Below are 25,433 nucleotides of genomic sequence, written 5' to 3'. Positions count from 1 at the left end.
GTCCTGGACCCCCTGTTGAAGACCCCTGGGCTATGTGACGTAAAGTGAGTGATATGAGAGAGAGAGAGCCTTGAGATCAAGTTAGTGCAAACTATGTTGATTGGAGAACAGTATTGTGGTAACATAGTTTACTGTAAGTTGACTTAACAGTTTTAGCCATCTTTTTAGGGGGAATTCTGGAATGAGCAAGCAGTTGTTGATCTAAACAATGCCATGGAAAGGTATTATGTTCCTGATGACAATAAGTCACATGGTTGCATCGGGGCTTGCTGTCACTTGGGTATTGTAAACAGGATCCTGGCTGTGCTTAGTTAAGAGGACTTCCCTTTACGTTTACTTTCATTCTCGTATAGCCTTGGATGCCAATGAATGAATTACATGTTAATTAATACCTCCATCGGCAGCACACAGGAGACTTGAGTTGTCTACCTCTATGTGGGTACACCTGAGGTAGGTTTAACTAGCTCTTATTTGACTCAACAGGCAGTTGGGTGGACTGTATAATTATTGTATTCGTAGCTTCCAATGATTACATACTAAGAGTGTTCCAGAGTAGTTGTGCAATAAGCCACTGTTCTGGAATGGGTCAGCGGTTGGCCAGGCTGTAAGCTGCTGTAGCTAGGGGTCATAGGTCACTAGTTTGATAACCCCTCCATGACTGCATCAAACATAGAAGCCACAGTTTGGGAAATGAATTGTATTTACCTGCCTCTGTTGCACAGCTAGTTGGAGATGTTGAAAGTTGCCATTATTAACAGATTATATAAGTTGTCATTGTGCAGCAAGTTGGAACAGGGCAGCGCAATGTAGGGGTACAACATTTAATTGAACTAATCGATTTTTATAGATTATAACAAATAATCGATTATTAAATCTAATAATCGATTAATAATCAATCCCTATTTTGGTTATATCAAGCACTTTTCTGTGTGTGAAAATAGCAGATCTACAAGCTCACAATGCTTGTGGATTGGCGTTTTACATTTTTTTTTAAACCAGTATAAAAGTATAAAAGTGTTTATTATGTGGTTAATCGGTTTGTTGATATATAAAAAATGTATACATATCTTTTTTTTTTAAAGTATAGTATAGTTGCACCCCTAGTGCAGTGTCACTGGAATACAGTTTTAGGACTCTTAGGAGAGCCCTGTACAGTGCAGAAATACCCTTTCACGGGGTGAAGGTCAGTCATTGAGCAAACAGCGTGCTGACAACTATGAAACTAGCATTCTGGTTTTAAGTTTTAAAAAGCTACAATCCGTACGTTTTATGTTCATTGTCTCACTCTCCCGGCAAACTGAGGTAATTGCAACAATGTACTTCAAGATGCAACGCAATCTACTGTCCAATGTGCGCTGTCTTCTTCAAATAACTTTATTGACATCGTCAATCACTAGGTGTCCTACCCAACGCCATGGGTGTAATTGTCTCAATGGAAGCGTAGCAAAGGGAGATCACCTCCAACCACAGCAGAGATGTATGAGTTATATTGTATTAACATACTCTACCATACAGATTGCTTAAAATAATGTTTTATTCGTTAAATTAAGTCCTGGACTGTAGCTTTAATAGCGATAGCTGAATGACTCACAAATGCTATTTTCAGGTGATGCTTGGGTGATACATTCCAGCATCGGACTTCTTTTATTTGCCAGGTATGTTTGCACATATGAGGAATTTGCCTTGGTGAGGTTGGTGCTTCGCGACGAATAACGCCAATATTAAAAATAGTGCTGCTGGTACTTAACTTTCCCAGGCTGGATAAGTAACGAAGGCTGCCATCAGGGCTACGAATGACTGTATAAAATGGTCATAGAATATAAAGGTGACTTATACTTAGTTTAGTGCTAGTAGTGTCACATACTGAAAACAGCCGATCTACAAGCTCACAACGTGTGAGATCTGCTGTGTGTGTGACATGGCACACAACCAAGTATAACTCAGGCTTCATGTGATGTGCTGGACTGGTTCTCAACGCGGGGAAATGTGTACAAATGATAAGGGTCCATTTGGACCGTTTTATCATTTGTACACTCAGAGTTAAATTATAAACACTGAGGATTTTACAGTGTAGATTACATCAAATGGGGGTCCGTGCCGTGACCTCAAACTGGGACCCCTGAAATAAAAAAGGTTGAGATGAATCACTGTTAAATAGGACTAATACTAATACATTTAATTTATATAGCGCTTAAGTTGCTTTACATTAAAAAAAAATTAAACAACTTCTAAGCAACACCACTTACATGCACTGATGCATGCGCTCAAAAGTCAAACGATTGGCTCTTGAGTGCTAAGACAGCGACCACATTGTTTCAGAAACCATACGCGGGTCTATCTCTCTCTCACTCTTGAGTTTCTTGGCTGTTTCGGTCTCAAGACCTGGGACGTAGGGTACAGACATTCAAGTTGAGTTGAACTCACTTGAATGTTGTGGACCGTGGCCGTGGACCCCCATCTGAAAATATTTTTGGCGAGGGACCCCCAAGAGTTTGTGTTGTTCAAATGTTTTAAACATATTTAAAATCTTTCACATTTTCCAAAATGTTTTGAAATGAGCAGATATATAAGCTCACAACGCATCGCATCACGACGCGTGTGAGCTTGTAGATCGGCTATTTTCAAATAGTCGATATATGTATACAGTGTGGTGATGATGTGGGGTATACAGGGTGGGTTCGGATAACGGGATAATTTGGGATTGTGGTTACATGCAACGTACAAGTTCTTCTTCGGGGTGTTCCTCCGCCATCTTGGGGTGTGTGTGTGTGTGTGTGTGCGTGCGTGCGTGCGTGTGGCAGGTTGAGTAGAAGTAGATGTATGAGAGCTGCCATGGAGATGAAACCTGATACCTGTCAGCCATTCAGGTCTGGGTCTCCCCTGTTAGGAAGATAAAGTACTCTCTCCTACAGGAGCGTAGGGGTCAACGTCCACCAGGGGTCGTGGGGGGGGGGGGGGGGGGAGTGGTATAATGAGGGGGAGGGGGGCAGCAGGGCGATCATCCCTGAGTTTCACGTCGTTTGAGAATCCAGAGTGATCCACGTCAGGATCACAATTCTTCAACATCACAGCCACAACTATGCACAACTATGTCCCCCCCACCCCACGTCCCATCCCAAAACGCCATGTGTCGTCGATCCAGCTCTGCTACTTTCACCCCCCCCCCCCCCCCCCCCACGCTGTATTATTATGTCTGTCATTGTAGATGCCAGCACTTAAAGGGTTAAAACCTGCTTCAGCCTCTCTCTCGCTCTCACACACACACACACGCACACACACACACACACACACACACACTAGCCAACCGGTTTAAACCGGTTCCCTGGAAAAGTGCTTTGTGTGTCCCACTGAATGCTGGGAAGGGTCATGTCATGTGTGTCTCAGTGATGTCACAGTGTGTTTGACAAAAAAAAAAGAAAAAGAACTTAGTCAGCTTTCTGTTATCAGATGATTGGCCTCTATGTGTGTGTGTGTGTTGTACAGGTACAATATGGTTGCATGCGTGTGCCTTATGCTTGCCGTCATAACCATTCGGGTGGGGGTTGGTTGGAGGTTGCAGGGAAAAGTGTGTATGGCTTCTATATGTGTGTGTCACTAAAAAGTATCCCGGGTTGAAAGGGTTAATGATCGTCTATTTCTTGTTTTTTTTTTCAAACAAAAAAAAAACATGGCTTCCTGTGGTGCGTCGCTGGGCAGACTGGAGGCCAGAGCGAAGCGAGGAGGGAGTGTTTATTCATGGAGGGCCCCAGACTGTGGCCTGTATGAATATGACACACAGGACGCATTGTGACTGTGCACAGTCTTCGTCCGTCCGACGTCCCTCAATAGCAGTAGTGCCAGACCGACGTATCGGCCATTATTGTTATATGACTGTTCTTGACGACATCGGCAATTATGCAGCCGACATGTCCCAATTTCTCTTTTTTGGGCCTTTTTCTGCCTTTATTGATAGAATACACTATACAGTATATAAACAGGAAATGGGGAGAGACAGGGAGTGACACGCAGCAAAGGTCGTCGGGATCGGGATTCAAACCTGCGACACGATGACGGGCTGCATTGCAGCCGAAGTGCCCGGACCGCCAGGCCAGCGGTCCTGATGGCCAACATGTCCCAATTTCAACCTGGCGTCCCAATTTTGGTGCATGTCACTGTAGGTGAAAAATGTTCAAAACAAGGTTTCAAAAGTATTTGAAAATAGTCATTCAAGTTTTTCCAAATGGATTACGATTGATTTTTGCACTTCTTTACAAAATATCTGTCAAAACATATCGGTTAATCTGTGGTCTAAGACTCTCTGGAATCGGGATGCGTGTTGGACCCCAGAAATCTGCCATGCAAGTCCAGTTGCAAGTTCTGGACCTGGTGTCACTCTTATCGATTCTTCAGTTCAGTCTGAAGTGCTGAACTTAACTTCTACTCTGTGAACCGTGAAGCTTTGAGCTTCAGACCCCCCCCCCCCTTCCCCTCCCCCCAGCACCCCCCACACCACAGTCTGGTCTACCTTTTTGGCTTTATGGATGAGACTGTGTTGATCTGTGTGTGTGGTTTTGGGAGCCACGCAGGGATTAGGACCAGACAGCATCTGGGTAGCTGGCAGGCATCAAGATGGTTATGTATATGTGTGTGTGTGTGTGTGTGTGTGCGTGCATGTGCAAGTGCAACCATTCTTTTCAGTGTCAATCCCTCAACCATCTGAGTGAGTGAGCCACAAGTCTCCACTAATGTTGATATGTCAACATCTGGTGGGATTGAATATGTCCTCCAACTCAAAGTAGCGTTGTTGTATGACTGACACGGCTGGCTACTGATGTGGTTTCTAGTATTATTATGGTATCTATGTCTGTGTTTGCTATTCGCCTTTGTGCATACATAAATTATAATGTGTTGGTACTTTTTATATTCACCCCAAGAAACGTATTTTTACCAAGCTGAACCGTAAGCCCGAGTTATACTTAGTTGCTTGTGGCTGGCACGCAACGAAAATAGCCGTCCTACCAGGTCAAAACATTGACACAACGATCTACTAGCACCGTGAGCTTGTAGATCGACTATTTTTATTGTGCAACACTGTAAATGTGTATAAACCAGGCATTATCGTTCACTTGTGTGGACGATTTGAAAATGTGTATTCTGTGTCTCGAGCTCTCATCCTCAAAGGCTGCCAGCCTACTGTACATAGAATGCATGAACTTCTTCCTCCTATTAAACATTGGTGAAGTGGCCCTTAAAATACGTTCAGGAACTTCACACTGCTATATAAAATTGGTTTTACTTTCAGTTTAACGTTAAACTTTACATGACTCCATGACTCAGGCTTCCTTTTTTGTTGCTTGTGTTTAGAAATCAACCCTGTGTGTTTCTGATCAGAGTAATGTGTTTGTACATTTGGCCATTCGTTAAATCCACCAAGGTTTTGGATGCATACATAGAACAAGACGCACTGTGTCTCCTTATGACCCGTGCTGTGGGCCAACGGACAGGTTGTCAAACCTTTTAGCTCAGGTCTCAGGTGAAGTTAACACCTAGAGGTAATGGAGTAAACGTACGTTTCTATATCAGTGGTGCTCAAACTTTTTCATGTCAAGGACCCCCAAAATGATATGTATTTGGCTGCGGACCCCCATCAAAATATTTTGTTCCAGGGACCCCCCCAGAAGCAAAGATTTGAGTTAAAAACGGGTTGCTTTAAGAATATATATATTCAAAGATTTGCACACATTTTCACGATTTTTCAAAAATAGCAGATCTACAAGCTATGAGCTTGTATATCTGCTATTTTTGAATAGCCCAAAGTGTAAAATAATGCTTTTTAGCTCAAATCTAAAAATGACACAGTTCCAGGTCTTAATGGGTTAATTTTTGGAACACAGTTTTTATATGCCACGATGGTATTGAGACCCTATGGTATTTTCAATGGATTTGTTTTTTTAAATAACTCCATGCCCCAGGGGGATAGCGGCAGTGATGTCAGACTTCGGTTCTCTTATATGCTCTGTGACTGCGAGCCTTCTGTATCGGCCCAGGTGCACATAAAAGTACGTTACATCAGATTCAATAAATCTTGCATCATTTTGGATAGCTTGGTTGACTGGTTCTCAACGTCCGGTCCGGGGACCACCCAGGGGTCCAGATGGATTGCTTATGGGTCTGTATTACGCTCAGAGTTAAATTAGTTTTACAGTGTAGATCGGGGTCCCAAAGATAGAACATGGTTCTATTTTGGGCCCCCGGGCCAGACCTTGTGAAAACAGTGTCTTAATTGGCCTATAATGTATAGTTAGTTAGTTAGTTAGTTAAAGTTTATTTCGGTCAATACAACCATACATACATATGGCATTTCATACAATAACAAAACAATTAAACCATAAACAAAGCAGAACAAAACTGCTTGACCGAAAAGGCGTAGGCTGAAGCTAAAAGCTTGTTTTACACACACAGTACAGTAAGGATAAACTTTATTTATTTTTCAAAAATACTGCGATGCGTATGCAGTAGTGTATATGGCTTCAGTGGTTTTAACAAAAAAAGAAGGGGAAAAAAAACCTCACAATTGCATACCTTACCTTTTGGCTATTTTCACTATTTGAAATGGGTAATTCATAATATATTTTTGTACGTTTCGGTCCCAAGAGTCCCTTCCTAGAAATATAGTGGAGTCAGAAGTACAATATCTCTCTATTTGAAATGAAGCGGAGTGAACGTCATCAGCTCCTAAAAATAAAAAAACTAATACTCCAAAAACATACTTGCAGTACTCAAGTAAATCATCATCGGTTTAAAGTCCGCTTTCCAGGCACCTCTGGGTTGGACTGGATTGTCGCAAAGTAACTGAGTAAATGCACTTAGTTACTGTCCACCGCTGCTGAACACCAATTATCTCAGCACAACGACACGTGGCCACAGTTGTGTTGAGGATTGACAAATGTAAGAGATCTCTACCCATAGATGTCTCCCTTCCTACACGGCAGTTGTATTACATTTGAGGCTGCTGCTCATTGTGCAATTTGGGGCTGTTGACTTTAACCACTTTAAACCCTATATACTACTTTTGACAGGGGTCACCCAGGGTACTATACTACATGGTCCCCTTCCCTTTTTCCCCTCTTCACCAAACCTTTTTGCTGAAAATAGCCGATCTACAAGCTCACAACCTGTGTAGTGTGTACACACTCACAATCATGTTGTGGCACAGGTAGAGCTGCTATTTTAAGTGAATGTTTGCCTATCTTCGCCGAATGTTCGCTTATTTTGTCTCTGTCGCTCTCTCTCTTTCTTTCTTTCTTTCTTTCTTTCTCTCTCTCTCTCTCTCTTTTATCCCCCCCCCCACGGAAGTACCGTTTTTACTGGGAGCAAAAACACTTGTGTTTTGGGTGAATGGGGCCTTCTTCTGGTCATATAACCCTGGTGGCCATGAATAGATGTCACCCCCCATTCAGACCCCGTGGCCTTGATAGTGAGATGGCCTAGATTTAGTTTGTGTACTTTAACATGTAGTTTAGATTTTGAGTGTGGCACAGTATGTCCTGGTAACTTAGCAATTAGCACAAGTACTGCATAGGCATAAACCGAACCAGCTCATAACAAAGGGACCTTTAACCACTGTTCTGGGGGCGAAGATTTGTGAGCTTGTAGATTGGGTATTTTTGGTAAAGAGATTTATTTTAGAGGGACAAATGGAGGGGGCCTAATGTAAACCCTGGGGTTTCTGGTCAAATGAAGTATATAGGGTTTAAGTTAAATGATTGCAGATTCTAAAACATATAAATGCAAGAATTAAAAAAAAATCAAAAAGGAAAAAAAAGTTGTGAGATATGATACAGGCTAATATGTGTATCTGTCTTCTTGTCTGTTAAGGGGATGTCTGAAGAGGCTGTTCGCCAGACGCGCAGCCAGAAGAGGGCCCTGGAGAGGGAGGTGCCTCTTCCCCCGACCACGGAACCCTCCGCTGCCGAAACGGACTGCAAGAAGCCCAAACTTGACGACGACGACCCGCCATCGTCGCCCCCGGACCTACCGCCAACTGAACCCGAAACCCCAAAACTGGCACAGGATGGCCAGAGCCGAACTAGGACGGCATCCGAGACTGAGCGAGAGCAGCCGCCCGGACCCGACCAGGGCCCGCTGCCACTGCCGCCGCCGCCACCCCCGCCCCCTTTAGTGTTACCCATACCCCAGCTGATGAAAGAACCGGAGCGGCACCAGAGACCACAGCAGGCCGAACCCGGCCCGGACAATCGGACTGAACGTAGCGACCGGGCCGGCAGGGCGGTGAAGACGGAACCGCCGGTCGCGGACGCGAGGAGCCGACTGCGACCGCCGGAGCCGAGGGTGTCCGGTGGGATGCTGGCCGCAGGGGAGGTGAAGGCCACCATCAAAGTGGAAGTCCAGACGGGAGAGCAGCCGGTGGACATGAGTGGTGCCGCCAAAGGGTGAGGAACGGCTTCAGGAATGCTAGCCGCCAAACTTTTCAGTTGTTCTGTTCTTAATGCCCATTAACAAGCAGGACATCTTGTACTAAATGTTTCATTGGGGCAATATAACCATCCCTAATTGCTCTACTCTAGCTGAATATACAGTATACAGTATAATAAGAAAGAAATACTGTGGAGTGATGATCACCACAATTAATCCTCTTCAAGGTGAAAGGTCCAAAGTCTGTTGAGTGTCAGTCACTACTGTTCACATTCATCTGTGCAATATCACTTTTACAGTGATCATCTTGGGGAAAGAGCCAGTACCCACCCGATGAGTGAATTCCATTGTCTACCCCATGTACCACATAGCAAAAGCAAATAAGAGGCCGTCATTGGTAGTTCATAAACAGCCGATTTAAAAAGATTTCACCAATGCCTAGGATAAATTACGTTATAAAGTAGATACACTTGACATAGATACTGTATATATATTTTTTTTTAATCTTAGCTTTATTATTCATATTAAATTAATTATATTAGATTTTCATTCTTTGTTAGGTTTTATTATTAAATCCTTAACTTATTCTATGCTTTATTCTAATTGGCAGCCTAGGATAATGAGACGTAACTGCAATGCTGGTTTTCACTGTCTGCCACTGGGCGATCAGGCCAGCCTTGGACAACGTTGTTACGTGATCATGTGCCCGTAAAGGATGCCCACCCCAGTTTTAACTACTTAAGCCCTATATACATTGGTGAACGTTGAAACGTGATTTTTTTTTTGCTATTTTGATTTTTTTTTAAATGCTATAATGACATGCCCAAAATAGGGATGCCAGGTTGAAAGTGCCTAAAAGGTCACCCCACTGCATAGAGTGCAGCCTAGTCTGTGGATTGGAAAGTGGAGTGGGTGGGGGGGGCTGATCTTCCAAACGGGTTCCTAAAGTTTATCCTCTCACAACTGTCCCTCCATTTTCCACACTCCAGCACCTGAACCCTAAAAAAAAAAAAAAGAAAAAAGAACTCCCTCACACAAAATGTAGCCCGTCCGTGTGTCACAAAAACCGGTTCTAGCCAGCTGTTGCCATGGTTACCACCAGTTGGAAGGAACAGGGAGGGGAGGAGGGAGACAAAGTGAGGAGGAGGGGGGGTGGGGGGGGTGTCACGTGATAATGACTTTGAGGTCATGTGACCTCTTTGGAAGAGTAGTGATTAATCCACAGGAAGTGATGATGACGCTAAGCCCTGAGGAGAGAGAGACACACGCACGCACGCACGCACGCAAGTGCGCGCGCACACACACACACACAAGTGCGCGCGCACACACACACACACACACACACACACACACACACACACACACACACACACACACACACACACACGCAAGGGTGGAAGAGAGACAGGCCTCACTTTTCCAGTCACCAGCATGCAGTTTCCATTACCGCTGCTTATGTTAATATGAATTCATTATCAATGTCAACGTTATTTTCTCGCCTGTGTTGTGAAAATCTTCCATTTTCTGCAGGTTGAAATGGCAGCCCTCATTAACAATACATACTCATCCTTAACACACGTAATCCCAACAGCCTTCTCGTGTCAACGTACAGTAGATAAGAGGGACATTATTTGTGCTGACCGGTGTAATAATTAATAATGGAGACATAAGGAACGTGTCCTGTTAATGTGTCTCTCGCACCCTCCCTCACCCCCCCTCCCCCCTCTGGAAATATGACTTAATATGCATTGAATTGAATTGAATTGAATTATCTTAAACCTCGGGTCGATATGGGTCCCACATGTTCATGAGAATTTTGAACCGTCTGTGTTACACTCAGTCTAATCTCTCAAGACCGATTCAGAGCTCCACCGCTGAATCTGTCGGCGACTCCCTTTACAACGTGTAGAGTTGTTGTTGTTATTAGGAATGAAAACAAAGGAGCACCACCGGAAGAGGAGGGCTGAAGGAGAGTAAACGGGCCGACATCCAGTCTCTACACGGGGAATTGGACGGTGCCCTCAGAGGCAAATTCAAAGGATTTTTGCTGATGGGTTTCCAGATTGCACACAGTCAAATCCTCAGTATTCTTTTGTCCATCTGCAACTCTTGAGAGCGTACAAGTGGAACCAAATGGACCCTCACATGTACACTCTCAAGAGTTGAATTAACACTTGAGGATTTGACGGTTGGTGGAAAGAAAAGCATGATTAATGATGCCCTTTTTAACCCCAGAGTTGGCATTTTAGGCCAAACTGCAGTACAAATTGAATCCTGTGCGTCTCTTGGGATGCACATGGGAACGGTGTGGCTCCAATGTGGATCTCTTGGGATGCACATGGGAACGGTGTGATCAGCCTGTCATGTCGGTTGTCTAGGACAGTGTTTCCCAAACACTGGTATCAGTAAATATCCCTTTTTCCGTTTCCTAAAGGTTTACCGTTTAGTTTTTTCAGCCTGATCAGCCCCTTTGACTGACCCCTGCTGTCATTATAGGCGAAACCTTTGAAAAGGTTTCAAAACGTTCACAACATGTCACAATGCAACACTTTGTGAGCTTGTATTTTGGTTAGCTTGTATTTTTAGACATTTCTGGAACAGGGTTTTAAAGCTTCACTATGTCATTTTTTTAAATTAATAAAATTTAATTTTGTCCAATCTGTATGGTAGAGTACGTTAATACAATATAACTTATACAATTGGGGCGGTTGCATTTAGTCTCCCTGCTCTTCTATTGGTCCGCATTGGTTGAGCTCTGTGGTCCAAGATAGTTCAATTCCTGTTTATTATAATGACACTTCTTTAATCGTGACTTCTCAAGATTGGACCGTGCAGTTGTCAGTAAACTGATCGTTGCCATTTGATAATGCGTGTGGACAACTTGTGGGAGGGAATGCTAATGAAATTCATCATAACATGTCTGTGTCTGTCCTGTGTCCAGTAGCATGAAGAGGGAGAAGCGTCCGCCATCCCCTGATGATGATGATGTAATCATCCTATCTGATAATGACTCCTCCCCTAGTCCACCCATGAACGGTTTAAGCCACTTCAAGGAGCTGGATACGGACTTGCTCATGGTAAGACCAACATTCACACACCTGTGAAAACAACATGCCTATCCACTTTGCCATACTCTGGGTGTAAGTTATCTTTTTGGTAGAAAAAATAATAATTAAATAGCTATATTCTAATAGCAATTCTTATAGAGTGTTTGTTTCGTAACGGGGGTTTTCCCCATCTCTCCCGCTCTTTTGTAAACAGCTCAGGATACCAATGTTATCCAATCAGGAGAGAGAGCTCACAGAGGCTACAGAATAAACAAGCAAAAATCTCCTGGTTCTGTGAGGAAAAAAAAAAGTATATTATATTAATTATATATTATTATTTTATTTGAAAAACGTAGATTTACGTGATTGGCGGTGAACGGTTGTATTTGCATTAACCTAGATCTACGTGATTGGCAGGGAATGCATTTTCAGGTCAGGATACTAATTTTATCCTATCAGTATAGAGAACTCAGGGAAAGGATACAGATTAAACAAGTTAAATTGGAAGTGATCACACAAATAAATGAGCAGATAAAAATTGGATCTGGAACACTATAAGAATGAAGCTGATAAAAGTCTGATCGGGCTGAAATGTTGCAACCCACGTGAAAAGGTATTTTCTGTTTATTAACGAGCTGGAGAGACGGGGACACTCCTGTTACTGAACAAACACTCTATAGCTATGATTACTATCACAATATAGAGCTTTAACCTTTTAAGAACATTTTGTTTTAACCAAAAAATATCACTTACCCTACCTTTTTTTTTTTTAAGTAATAAAAAAAACAATGTATTTTCTTTCCAACACTGGTAGTGTCCGTTTAAGACCATACGGTACATGAAGAAGAAAGTCTACACATAAAGGCACCTCTGTTATCAGTTTTATTTATTTATTTGTTTAGAATTGCTGACGCATCACATTTGTGCAGAGGTGACCCCAAGGGTGCGGTACGGTTTCTTTAGCAAAAAACGGGAACACACACCCACACAGTTAGCTACAGTATGTATGTGGTACAGTGGTTCTAAAAGTGGGCTTCAGGGACCCCCAGGGGTCCTGGAGGGGGGTGAGTTGATACAGCATCACAATCATTTTAACTAGTTTATCCATGTATACGTTGGCTATTCAAAAATAGCAGATCTACAAGCTCATAGCGTGTCACTTTGTGCCGCGCTGCGAGCTTGTACATCTGCTATTTTTGAAAAATATTGAAGATTTCCTTTTTTTGTACATAAATCTTCTGGGGGTTCCTGGCACAAAACATTTGCAGATCGGGGTCCGCGGACAAATATTTATCAATTATTGGGGGTCCTTGGCACGAAATAGTTTGAGAACCACTGATGTAGCATATCTTCGCTGTCAGGCGGAAAGCTTGTATGTCCAAAATAAGCTCACGTGTTGCCAGCCAGCGTGTAGGTATAGGCTATTTTCGTTTCTTTTTGCGTGACGCTGTCATGCGACAAAGTATAAAATAGGACATTAATTTGATAATTTATGAAAAAGCAATATAAAAAAGATGAAATCGAGGACATACGCGACAGCGACATCTTCCCAACAGCGACAATAATAAGAGTTTCATCCTGATGTCGGACATACTGTCATACCTTTCTGTTGACCGTGACTCTTAACACATCAAGTGCCAGAGGTTTTTTAAACCGTTCTTACCGTTTACACTGATGTGTTTAGAGCTGTAGAAGCCTCCACGAGGACGCGGATGTAAACACAGGGTGTGTGTGTGCGCGATGGTCGAGAGTCCCGACTAATGACTGGAACAATAATATTTCGAAAATGGCTTGTTTTCACCACTGTAAAAAGATATGGAAATATGGCCCTTTTTCTCCAGATCTATCATTGGGCCCTTGTCATTCCATTTTACAGGGACCTAGGATGATTCCTAAGTTGAGTTAGAGCGCCCCTTGTGGAAAAATAAAATAAAATAAGAAAAATTGCACGAAGATTCTCGTTTATGGCACTCAATGTGTTAAGTGCCGTTTCAATGTGGTGTGTGTGTGTGTGTGTGTGTGTGTGCGTGCGTGCGTGCAGAGGAGCACTCAGGAGGAGCGGGAGCGCATCATCAAGCAGCTGAAGGAGGAGCTGAGGTTGGAGGAGGCCAAACTGGTGCTGTTGAAGAAACTCCGTCAGAGCCAGATCCAGAAAGACACTCTGCAGAAGGTAACCAATCACACATTCATATGTTCCAATGTTCCAATGCCAAAAAACTAAACATTAACCCCAAAAAAAAAGCTTTATTTTACACTTTGGCTATTCAAAAATAACAGATATACAAGCTCATAGCGTGGCACCGAGTGCTTTTTTTCTACGAGCTTGTAGATCTGCTATTTTTGGAAAAATCGTGAAAATGTGTGCAAACCTTTGAATATATATATATTTTTAACGCGAATATTTTTAACTCAAATCTTTGCTTCTGGGGGGTCCCTGGAACAAAATATTTTGATGGGGGTCCGCGGCCAAATACATATCATTTTGGGGGTCCTTGACATGAAAAGGTTTGAGCACCACTGATATAGAAACATAAGTTTTTCAGAAAACTGTTGGGATTTAGGAGACATGTAGAATCGGCTTCGGGTCTTAAAGGGTTAAATCGCTAATTGCCATTATTTGTGTGTAAATGAATCGTCAAGTAAAATGTGATTATCGTGACGACCCTAATTGAAAATTGTTTTTTTGCCTCTCAGCCCTCAGGCATGTCCGGCTCAGTGGCTCCACCTCCTCTGATCAGGGGAACCATCACCGGTAACAAAGGTTCCCAGCAGGTCAGTGGATACGTACGTGTCACTCTACGTTCACTCTCTCACACACACACACACACACACACACACACACACACACACACACACACACACACACACACACACACACACACACACACACACACACACACACACACACACACAAACACGTTAGGGTCATCAGACTCCACCTTAGCCCGTAGCACATGACCTAGTTATGACTAGTACCATGTCATAACTTAACCGTGGTCATTTGTTCTCATGTTTTTGTTACTTAACCCTTTAAGGCCGCCAAGGGAACGCATGTGTGTCATTTTAAGATTTCTTTGGCTATTCAAAAATAGCAGATACACAAGCTCATAGCGCGACAAGTATATATATATTCGAACTAAAGATTTGCACACATTTTCACGATAAAAAAAAAAAAATAGCAGATCTACAAGCTCATAGTGCGGCACTCGGTGCCGTGCTATGAGCTTGTAGATCTGCTTGTAGATCTGCTTTTCTAGAGGGCACACCCTCTAGAAAAGTGTGTGTGTGTGTCTGTCTGTCTGTGACTAATTTCGCAAACCGCTGGACTGATCAGCGCCAAATGGCTTGTGCACGCTACCAATAGGCCAAGGAAGTAACTCCATACATTTTCTTTCGCATAATGTTTTATACGTATATAACTGTAATTTTATAATGGAAGTCAATGGTGGACAGAAAGGGCTGAAACCGAGCCCAAATATGGAATCCTATGCCGAGGTACTGTACATCATAGACAACTGACACACTGACATACTGACATCAGAGACTGGCCACATGAAGTCTGTGATCGACATGAAGCCACGCCGTTATTAGTCACCATCTTGTTGTTTGCAAATTGAAAATGTAACTGAGTTTAGCTTAACTGAAAGTTAAGTTAACTGTGAATTGACAGTGATAATTTTACTCGTGTAGCAGATGGTGACAGGCAGGAGCTCAGGCACCGTCATCCCTCCTCCGCTGGTGCGAGGCGGCCAGATTTCATCCAAACATGGCTCCCAGATCATCATGCCACCTCTGGTCAGAGGGTCACAGGTGAGCCACTGGGTGTGATGTGTATACCGTTGACATTGTTGTTGCTCATGTTATAGAGATGTGCCATCATGGCTAAAAATGATTATCCTGATTGCTTGGGAGTGGGATGTGTTTTTTTGTAGAAAAAATAGTTTATAGATCTCATTGTAATCATTGTTATAGTGTTTGTTCAGTAGCAGCAGCAGTCTCCCTCATCTCTTCAGCTCTATAGTAAACGCAAAATAAGATTTCAGGCCGGCATTGGCAATTTTATCCAACCAGCAGACGAGAGAGAACCCCACAAAGATCATCATGTATCTCCTTCAGTGTTAGTGTTCCAGTTCCAATTTTATCTGCGAATTGTTTTTATATTTTGTTTCATCACTTCCAATGTAACTTGTTTATCCTATCCTGTATGAGTTCTCTCTTCTGATTGGATCTAATTGGTATCCCAACCTGAAAATGTATTTTTTGTTAAATGAGCTGGAGAGACGGAAACCGCTTTTTCTGAACAAACACTAGCACTGATTACCTGTGCTATATCGTTTAGGCAAATGGTGTGTAATGGGTCTATCTGTTTTTGTTGTTTTTTTAATTATTGTGCCTCGATGAGAATGATGGACCAAATAAGATGTTTGAATTAATTGCCAAGTTTCATGATTACATATTTGCAATACGATTAATTGCGCAGGTCTTTACCGCTTTAAACCGCTGACTGTCTTGGATACAGTTCGACATTTGTGTCTATTCACACAATTGTGTGTTCATGTATGTGTTAATTTAAGCATTTGTAACTCTGCGTACAAATGGACCCTTATGGGTCCATTTGTACACTCTCAGAGTTAGACTAACACTCAGGACTTTTACTGTGTGTAGCGATGCACTACATTGCAGTACACTGTACCAAGCTGGAGGCTAATTTCGGTTTCTCTGTCTCTCTCTCCTCTCTTGGTATCTGTCCATTGCTGCGGTGCCGCTTGCGCTCCTCGCTGCGTATGTTTGTCCACCCTTGACCGTCCCCGGCCTTCCTTCCCTCCCTCTCCTGTTTTGTGGCGGTTTAGCCCATCTCTGTGTCTCCGCAGCAGATCCAGGCCTTCCGTCAGCAGCAGCAGCAGCAGTTGGCTGCATCCGGGGACTCGGGAGGTCCCCCTCCTCTGCTGCTGGCGCCCCGGGCCTTGGCGCCAGGCGGGCAGAACCAGAGAGGCATGCTCCAGTCAGGCCTCATCCGAGTCGGCAGCGTTGGAAACGCCAGCCTGCTGGTCAATATCACACAGGTGAGCTGAGCTGTTGGTGCCGAAGGTGAAACACGACGGATCGTGTCGTTGGTGTCGGTGGAAAACTATTTCCAAAACCGTTCATTTTCAGGGAATTGAGGGGGAAAAGGAACCTGTGTTCCAATGGATCTAATGTTGTTATTATTTAGTGTTGTTAATACTTTTCATTGGTTCAGTATATTATAAAACCCACACACACACTTCACCACTTTCACAATTTAAAAAATATATATATCAAGCTCATCTTTTTTGGTACTTTCTGTGACAATGTACAATGACGAAACAGGTATTAATTTACAAAGAAAAGTTGAACTATAGAGTTACGAGGTTTCTGCCAGACAGCAACGATGAGTAAAATGTCCACTGGCATTGTTCCTAGATAGATTCCTTGTTGGGAATGTATGTTCTGTGGTCCAGTTGTGTAAAAACACATGCATTTTTTGGGAAGAGCAAGTGTCAGTATATGGCTGTTTTGCAAAAATATGTTTGCGACATCATAACATTTGTTTACATTGTCAGTCATTGTCCGTTATACAAGTGGTTTGGTATTGGATATTGAGCCGTCTGACCCTCCGCAATAATTTAACCACTTAAATCCTCTATATTCCTAGTAAACCAAACCTGAGTTATAACTGTACCTGGGCCGCTTTTTTTAGTCTACACCAAATCTTGCAACACGTTGTAAGCTTGTAGATAGGCTATTTTTGGTGAGTATTCCCCCCCAGAATAGGGATGCTGGGGTTCAAGTGGTAAGTTGATTGTGGGCAGTCATACGGCGTTAGCTAGCAGCTGTTTTAGGGTGACCAAATGTCCCGGTTTGTCCGGGAGTGTCCCGGTTTCAAGCTGTGTGTCCCGAGTCCCGACTGTAAAACCCCCAAAATGTCCAATTTTCAACATTCACTACCACATTGTCTAGTCATTGACTTGAGCCACATGACTTATGAATTTCCCCTAAACCCAGATTATAAAGACACAAAGTGTACACTGTACAGCATCAGAAGCAACTCTTTACTTTTCCTGCGTTCCTGCTCACATGACATCATTCTCTCTGTCATTGCCGCCTGCCAGTTTGCAGAGGAGAACTAGGTTGTGTTCGTCTTTCACGTCCTGTCAGGGGTTCCCCAGGGGTCTATAATTGGTACCCTCGCCTCTTTTTACCCCCTACCTACGCTAGGGCTGCCACGATTACAAATTTAAGTTGACGATTAATTGTCACACAAATAATTGCCATTAACGATTTAATTGTGTTTTTTGCCATTTGAACATTGGAACATTTGAATACAATTTACATTTCTGTTTGGTTTGTAGGCTTCATAATTACAAATTGCACAGGGCAGAATAGACAAAAAAATTACTGACAATTACTGACAAAATGTAATAACTTTATACTTTTTTTAAAATTGCGGAAATAGCTGATCTACAACAAGCTCACAATGTGTTGTGCCATGTTGTGAGCGCTTAGATTGGCTATTTTCTTAAAAGATATTAGGTGTACTGTAGAGAGGGGTGGTGGGGGAAAGAGCTGACCAAGTACAGCGCCGACTCAGGTCAAGTTTACAAACGACAGAGGGAGCCTTTACAGTGTTATGGCAATGTCTTCTGTGCCTCCGAGCAAGGGCGAGTGGTAGAGGGAAGGGAATAGGAATTCAAAACAGAACAGCTCAGACACTGCAGTCTGTCAGTGCTAGAGCGGATCGGAGGACATTGCAGCAGGTGCAGATCCACTGCAGCCACGTTGGCTGGGCTGACTGGGCCCGTGTGGTTCTCAACGTGGGGTCCGGGGCCGGCGGGGACCCCCAGCTTGTAGATCTGCTCTTTTCAAAAAATCTTTTGAATATTTTTCCGGCCAAATACACTATTCATTTGGGGGTCCTTGACATGAAAAAGTTTGAGAACCACTGGACTAGGCTATAACTTGTTTTGGTGGTAGGCCAATGGTTAAAAAAATATTTGGGGGGGGGGGGGTGCTGTTGGTGTGGCAGTTTAGGCCTTCAATCGGTCTTGCTCAAGGACACTTCAAGCCGGGAACCTATCGGTATCTCAGATGACCACGCTACCCCCAGCCGCTGTATTTTCTTGTCCAAACACCTATGGTATAGGCAACCGTAATGCTCGCCCCCATTTTTTGAGCGGACCGGACCACTCACCCCGCTTGACCGATCCACTCTCGCCCCCGGCAGCGGACCACTCCCGTCGCAGGTGAGGAATGCTCGCCCGGAAAACACTCACCCACGGTGCGGAACGCTTGCCCCGCTTGGTGAGAACAGACTGCAGCCAGAACCTCTTTGCTACAGCCCCTAACATTAAGTTTAGGAAGTAGTTGGGCAAAAAACAGTTACGACAGAGTCGTGTGACAGAGGCGTGCCGACCATAGAGTTAGGGTGCCGACTCGCTCGGGTGAGGTCGCTGTGCCGAACCTGGCTAACATGGTATACATGCTTAAGTGCGTACATCATGCATGTGCAATAATGTGCAGTAAGCGATTTGATATTATATTTATTATGGGTTTGGTTTGATGTGATATTAATCAAGGTTGGGTACTGTTACATATGGTTATGTTTAGGCATTCGTTTTGTGTAATGTTAAATAATAGGCACTGTTACTATATACTTAAGGCATATGTTTTGTGTGAAGTTAATCCATTTTAGTGATGGTTCAATAATTAAGCACTGTTGCTAATGGTTAAGTTCAGGTTTAGTGTTTAGTGTGATTATTAATACATTTTAGTTAAGTTTGGACGTTACGTTTAGATTGGGTTGGTGTGAGAATGTTTGTCCCAACCAAGTTAATAACAAGCGCTGTGTTGTTATCTGGTTAGCAAGCATAAGGTTAGGTTTAGGCATGAGTTTGGTAAAACGGATCTGGCAGTCATCTGGGGGGGGGGGGGGGGGGGCGTTTCCCCGTGTTACGCCGAACAGCGTTTCCTATGTGAACTGAAAATACACGTGCAGCCGATTGTTTTGGTCACCAATACCGGTGTAACGTCGTTAACAAATGTCGTGCTTCTGCTGACCTCCGCTCCGAGTGAACATGGCTTGGCAACTACCGATCACTAATTTCTTTCGCAGAACAGATGGACAAAAGGTGACGGTATGTTTATAGTAAATATTATATGTTACTGGTAGCCGTAGGCCCGTAGCGATAATGCAACCGAGTTAATAATTATTGCGGGCCAACGTGTGCCTTAATTGCATCCTGCGTTGAGGCTACGCAACAAGACGGGACATGTTCTTATGGGCAGCGATCTTACGTTGAAATCAATCAATCAATCAATCAATCAATCAATCGTTAACCAGTGGTGGAAAAAGTACGGTTTTCTTTACACAAGCTAAAGTATCAATACGGCAATGTAGAAAACTCCGTTACAAGTAAATCGAAACTTAGGCTACTTGAGTAAAAGTACAAAACTATTGGCGTCAAAATATACTTAAAGTACCAAACGTAAAAGTACTCTTTATGCAGAATGTCCCGTTTCACTACTTATCATTATGTCTAAAATGTATTAAAACATCTTAAATAGACGCTCCGCGACGCGTTGTGAGCTCCTCAAAGTATATATAGGGCTGAGGTAGTTCGTGCATTTTTGTAATAATTATCAAACTCTACAAAGTAACTAAAGTTGTCAATTAATTGTACTAGTGGAGTGAAAGTACAATATTTGTCTCTGAGATGTAGTGGAGTAGAAGTAAAACCACAGAAAAAATAATAATAACTAAATATTTGTCCCACTATTTTACTGTTAATTAACGTCGGTTCCGGCCGTCCGGGGACCACCAGCACCAGCGGTCCGATGGTCAGTAGCTCTGACTGAGTGTACAAATGGAACCAAGTGGACCTGTAAATGGACCAGGGTCCATTTGGTTCCATGTTTTACACTCGCAGAGCTCTTAACATCAGATCACAGTGAATGTTTGTAAACAAACATTGTGTTTATTAAATAAAGATTGAATTGAAACCGACGTATTCTCTTGACCAGGGGTCTTCAACAGGGGGTCCGGGACCCCTAGGGGGTCCTCAGAGTTACTACAGGGGGTCCGCCAAATCTTTGTGTGATAAGATTATTTTTTTTTACCTTAACCACTTGAACCCTAGCATCCCTTTTCCTGAGGAGAACTATAGCCAAAAATAGCAGATCTACAAGCTCACAACGCCTCGCAGCGCGAGGCGTTGTGAGCTTGTAGATCTGATATTTTTGGCAAAGAGGTTTAGGTGTAGAGGGGAAAAAAGAGCACACCAAGTAAACAAAAAAAGTTTAATCTAAAACACAATTTTATAGGGGTCCCTGCTTAGGGGTCCCTGCTTCATCTCTCTCTCAGCTAAGGGGTCCCTGCTTCATCTCTCTCTCAGCTAAGGGGTCCCTGCTTCATCTCTCTCTCAGCTAAGGGGTCCTTGGCCTGAAAACGTTGAAGACCCCTGCTCTTGACGGTTTCACAATATCAAATAAAGGGTCCAGAACATTAGCTATGTCTAGTTTATCTATCTGTCTATCCGTCTATATATCTATCTGTCTGTCTGTCTTCCCTTTTAGTCAATAACAATATCTATATTCCCTAATAGTCAATAACAATATCATAAGTGTCCTGTTCTGCCAAAATTTGACATAAATAAACTTGAACGACACTGCTGCCGTTATCTCCCTGTAAACACATGTTTGGTTGTGGAGATGTTAAGATGATTCAGTCTATAGATTGGGGTCCCAGATATAAAAAGAGAAAAAAAGCTATCCGTGGCCTTATGCACATCAAACTCTTTGAAATTAAAAAAGTTGAGAATCACTGAAATAAACATGGCATCAATGGCTTATGGGAAATAACATTGTTTCTTGCGTGCTGACAACTTTTTCTGTCATTGGTGTTTTTTGATCAATTGATTGATTCAATACTTTATTAACAGTTACCAAAAAGTGGTACAGTTATACAATAATGCTAAAAGGATAGGATAACACAACGCCCTGAGGGTTTGTTTCCATTGTGGTCCTATGTATTAAATCCATCAAGACATACTGTATATATAGACATACTATACAAGAAATCATCAATACTAGGAGCAGTAAAAGTATATTTGCAGATAAACAGTGGGGTCATTTCTTTTGGCAAGCTAGATGCCTTGTCTAGTCCAGTTTCAAATTGCAGATAGGTGCTCTTTTATGGCGGTTTTGAAGGATGGTCGGGAGTCGTACTTTTTGATGGCTGGTGGTAGGGAATTCCACATTTTGGTGGCATAATAATGGAATGAATTGTGTCATGTTCTTCCCGTCAGGCCTCTAGCGGTGGCCTGAAGGCCTCATCCAGCCTGACGTCCCAGTCAGGGGGCAGCAGTGTGTCCGTGGTCAACGTGAACGACACCCCCGCCGCACGCCAGGCCGCCGCCAAGCTGGCCCTGAGGAAGCAACTGGAGAAGACCCTGCTGGAGATACCCCCGCCCAAACCCCCCGCCCCCGAGTTCAACTTCCTGCCCTCTGCCGCCAACAATGAGTTCATCTACCTGGTGGGCCTGGAGGAGGTGGTCCAGAATCTACTGGATAACATACACAGAGGTATGTTATATGGTTTTGCATACTTTCATTACAGCTGCTGTCCATAACCGTAAATACAATTGTATTTTGATCAATCTGCATGGTAGAGTATGTTAATACTCCACACAAATGTGGAGAGTCGTAGGGTTCCCCAGGAGGCAAAAATCCAAAGCAAAAACCAAAGCAAAAAAACAATTGAGCAGGGTGACAATGGTAAATGGTGCATTTATATAGCGCTTTACATTGATTGTGCCATTAACCCATTCACACACACATTCATACACCGATGGCAGAGGAAACCATGCAAGGCACCATCGGGAGCTGCTCATCAGGAGCAATTAGGGGTTCAGCATCTTGCTCAAGGACACTTCGACACTAACTCTAGAGGAGCGCCCCAGCCCGGGATCGAACTGGGAACCTTTCGTTTTTTCCAGTTCACTCAACCCGGCCACTCTACCCCTGAGCCACTGCCGCCCCATGCCCCATGACCACTGTACAATGTAAAAGAACAGTTTTAATGACTACAAACAGCTATGTTTTTGTTTAGGCAAACGATAAAAATCTTACATACTACTCAGCAACGCATTTCAAGTACAAGATCTCTTCCTCAGGCAGAAATGCCTGAGAATAGCTGTCTGAAGGCATTAAAACTATTCTTTTACAGATGCATTGGATTCCCTCCTCAATTGTTAATACTGTATAACTAACACAACTGCAGTTGTTTTAATTGGTCTAACTGCTCTTTTATCGAGACATTTATATCCTGTGGTCAGATGGGACCACTACTGGTTGATAAGAGGTATTGCATGATCATCAGAGCAAAATGTATCCTCTGCCCAAACAGGTTTTCCATTATGGCTCATTGCGGTGCTTATGTGGGCACCTGAATTCCAGCAGGACATGACATTTAGAGACTGCAGCTTTAAGCTATATTGTTTTTGTATTGTAACATTAGCTAACAAATCAATCTCCATTGCCATGCAAGGGTCAGTAAAGTGTCTTCTCCGACCTAAACTATATAATCTTTGAGGCTGCAGAAAGCTAACCGTCTGTTTCTTCCCAAATTCTAAACTGTATAATATTCTACTGTATGGTTATTCTCTACACCATTGGTTCCCAATGTGGGGCTCCGGGGCGGGGTCCTTGAAGTGGTTCAAGGCAGTCCCCGGCTAAATTATTAAATGGTTGGGAATAGGAACCAAATGGACCCTGATGGGGCTGTAACTGAGAGAGTGTACAAATGGACCCTTATGGGCCCATTTGGTTCCATTTGTCACTGCATAATGATGTCCAATGTCACCACATAATGATACCGTTGTTTTTTTGCATACTTATCAGGTTATTCTCAACTTAACTCACTGAGTGCCATTAACGTGTTTCACGTGTTTTTACCGCAATGGCTCAACGTGCCAATGACGTGTTTGACGTGTTTTTGAAAAATTAGTTTAAAAAAAAAAACATGTTCAGAACCCAAGATATCATCATCTGAAGATTTGCGGCTCCATCCACTCCTTGTTTAACTTAGAACTGAAAAAGGCTGTATCTCGCTTCCTAAGCACTTTTTGTTTTCTGTGAAAAAAACGCTGGCACTGGGACAACATCATTCTGAAATAATTCTGGCAATGCTGGCACTCAATGAGTTAATACACTTTACACTTAATTATTACTACTTATTACCTTTGTGTTATAACTTTTCTTAACTTACTTGTATTTTACCTTGTTTTTATTACATATGATGGACATTGTTAGCACAGTCTGGGCACTGGTGGAGCACAAACATTTTACTGCACATTTTTTATATATAGACTCCGGGCATAGCGACGTAACATGGTCGCCACGCCCTTAAATCGTGCCACTTCCGCCGCCATGTTGAGGGAGTAGATTGACAGCTGCCACAAGTGTAGAGTAGTGTAGTGTAGTCTGTAGTCCTGTGTTTGTTGTCCAGCAAGTAGACGGTGTACATTATTATCTATCTCTAACTTGTCTGTTGCTCTAATTTAGCAATGGTACGACAGTGCTGCATTATCGGATGCAATGCCAAGGTTTCAGACGTTAAATTAAAAAAGTTAAATTGCACACATTTCCAACCTGGAGGAAAAGCTGTTGGAGATCAGATGTCGAGATATCAAAGAAACGGCTTGGCATGGGTATCTTAAATACAATGAGATTGAGCTATCAGCTAAATTGTGTTTCTCTATGTGTCCAGTCTGAGAAACGTAGTGTAACGTGGGTGCAGGCTCACGGTCACGGTGGCTGAGTAAACAGCTGTCTGTCTGTCAGCAAGAGTTAAGACGTCGGAGATATCAAATAAATGTAGTATGGCTTGGGTGTCAGCTGACCAAATAACATAACCTTCAACAACATTCCCAAACACATATAAACTCAAACGAGCATGACAGCACACAATCAAACATGTAAACATCTGTTGGAGGCGAGAGGATCAGCATCAGCGTTGCCATGTCGGCTTATTATAAGCGACTTTGGGCTTCTTTTTCTGTGAAGTTGCTTGTAAAATTAGTAGTTTTGTATGGCTTATTTATAAAGTGTACTTGCTTATTTAGGCTTATTTAGGTACTTGCTTATTTAGGCTTATTTAGGTGCTTGATTATTTAGGCTTTTTAAAAAAAACAAAAAAAATTAAACCAGTGGTTCTCAAATCTTTTCATGAAAATGTTTTGTGCCAGGGAGCATTTGTGTTGTTAGAATGTTTTAAAAAATATTCCAAATATTCTTTATTTTATTGCAAGAGTTTTTTTTAATAACCTATGTACAAGCTCACGTGAGCTTGTAGATCGGCTATTTTCAAGTAGTCGATGTATCTAAGCCACTTTTGGGCTTGTTTTCATAGACCTGGTTGCTTATTTCTCTCGCAAAACATGGCAACACTGATCGCAGGTAGCGTGCCTTTGCGTCTGCATTCAGCTTCTCTCTGTATGGTAACTCTCTGTCACGCATTGCCAGGTCCATCTTCTGTCCTTTACCAATAAATTCGCTGTAGTTCAGGACACATCGTGACTCGTGGGTAACTGTCAATGTTGTTGATACGAGCTGTTGTTATGGAGCTCCCTTAATATGGCCACCGGAACTACTTCAGCCTAAGCTTGGCCACGCCTTTTGCCCGGAGTCTATACATTTTTTATTTTGGGTGCATTCATAAATACACTTGAGAATCTGCCCTCCATTTCAGAGCGCTTTGGTTTTGACATCATAGAGTGCTCCGATTTCAGTTAATTTACGAACAGAGTAGATATCAGAGTAGATACTCATTAACCAACGTTGTTTTGTTTTGTCGTTGTTCATGTTTTAAAATTCATTCAAATGAACTTTTATTCATCCTATAAATGATTATTACCAGTTTTGTTATGCCTAGATACATGTTAATAGAGTACCAAG

General features: G+C 42.8%; 2 protein-coding genes across 16 annotated transcripts in view; one reads left to right on the top strand and one right to left on the bottom strand.

Annotated features, from left to right (window-relative positions):
* The window catches only part of LOC311046080 (histone H3.2), a gene marked incomplete at both ends in the record, with an annotated part of 175,434 nt that overhangs the window by 58,009 nt on the left and 91,992 nt on the right, over nucleotides 1-25,433 (bottom strand). The window lies entirely within an intron of this gene.
* The window catches only part of LOC311046468 (transcriptional repressor p66-alpha-like), a 34,474-nt gene that overhangs the window by 2,816 nt on the left and 6,225 nt on the right, over nucleotides 1-25,433 (top strand). For 4 of the 15 annotated variants that reach the window (XR_014600888.1, XM_084058789.1, XM_084058784.1 and 1 more), the window contains exons 2-8: nucleotides 7,858-8,432; nucleotides 11,357-11,492; nucleotides 13,504-13,632; nucleotides 14,157-14,246; nucleotides 15,153-15,272; nucleotides 16,313-16,525; nucleotides 21,785-22,061. Coding sequence is in view for 14 of the 15 variants with exons in the window: in XM_084058789.1 (XP_083914915.1) it covers nucleotides 7,861-8,432; nucleotides 11,357-11,492; nucleotides 13,504-13,632; nucleotides 14,157-14,246; nucleotides 15,153-15,272; nucleotides 16,313-16,525; nucleotides 21,785-22,061 (1,537 nt within the window). In the remaining variant the exon portion in view is untranslated. The remainder of the gene's footprint in view (nucleotides 1-7,857; nucleotides 8,433-11,356; nucleotides 11,493-13,503; nucleotides 13,633-14,156; nucleotides 14,247-15,152; nucleotides 15,273-16,312; nucleotides 16,526-21,784; nucleotides 22,062-25,433) is intronic. The other 11 variants (XM_084058790.1, XM_084058793.1, XM_084058788.1 and 8 more) reach the window with 10 other exon arrangements.

The sequence above is a fragment of the Gymnoscopelus microlampas genome (genome assembly GCF_963454915.1).
Source record: "Gymnoscopelus microlampas genome assembly, chromosome: 5".
In the NCBI taxonomy this organism is placed as follows: Eukaryota; Metazoa; Chordata; class Actinopteri; order Myctophiformes; family Myctophidae; genus Gymnoscopelus; species Gymnoscopelus microlampas.
This window is presented reverse-complemented; position numbering and strand designations above follow the sequence as displayed.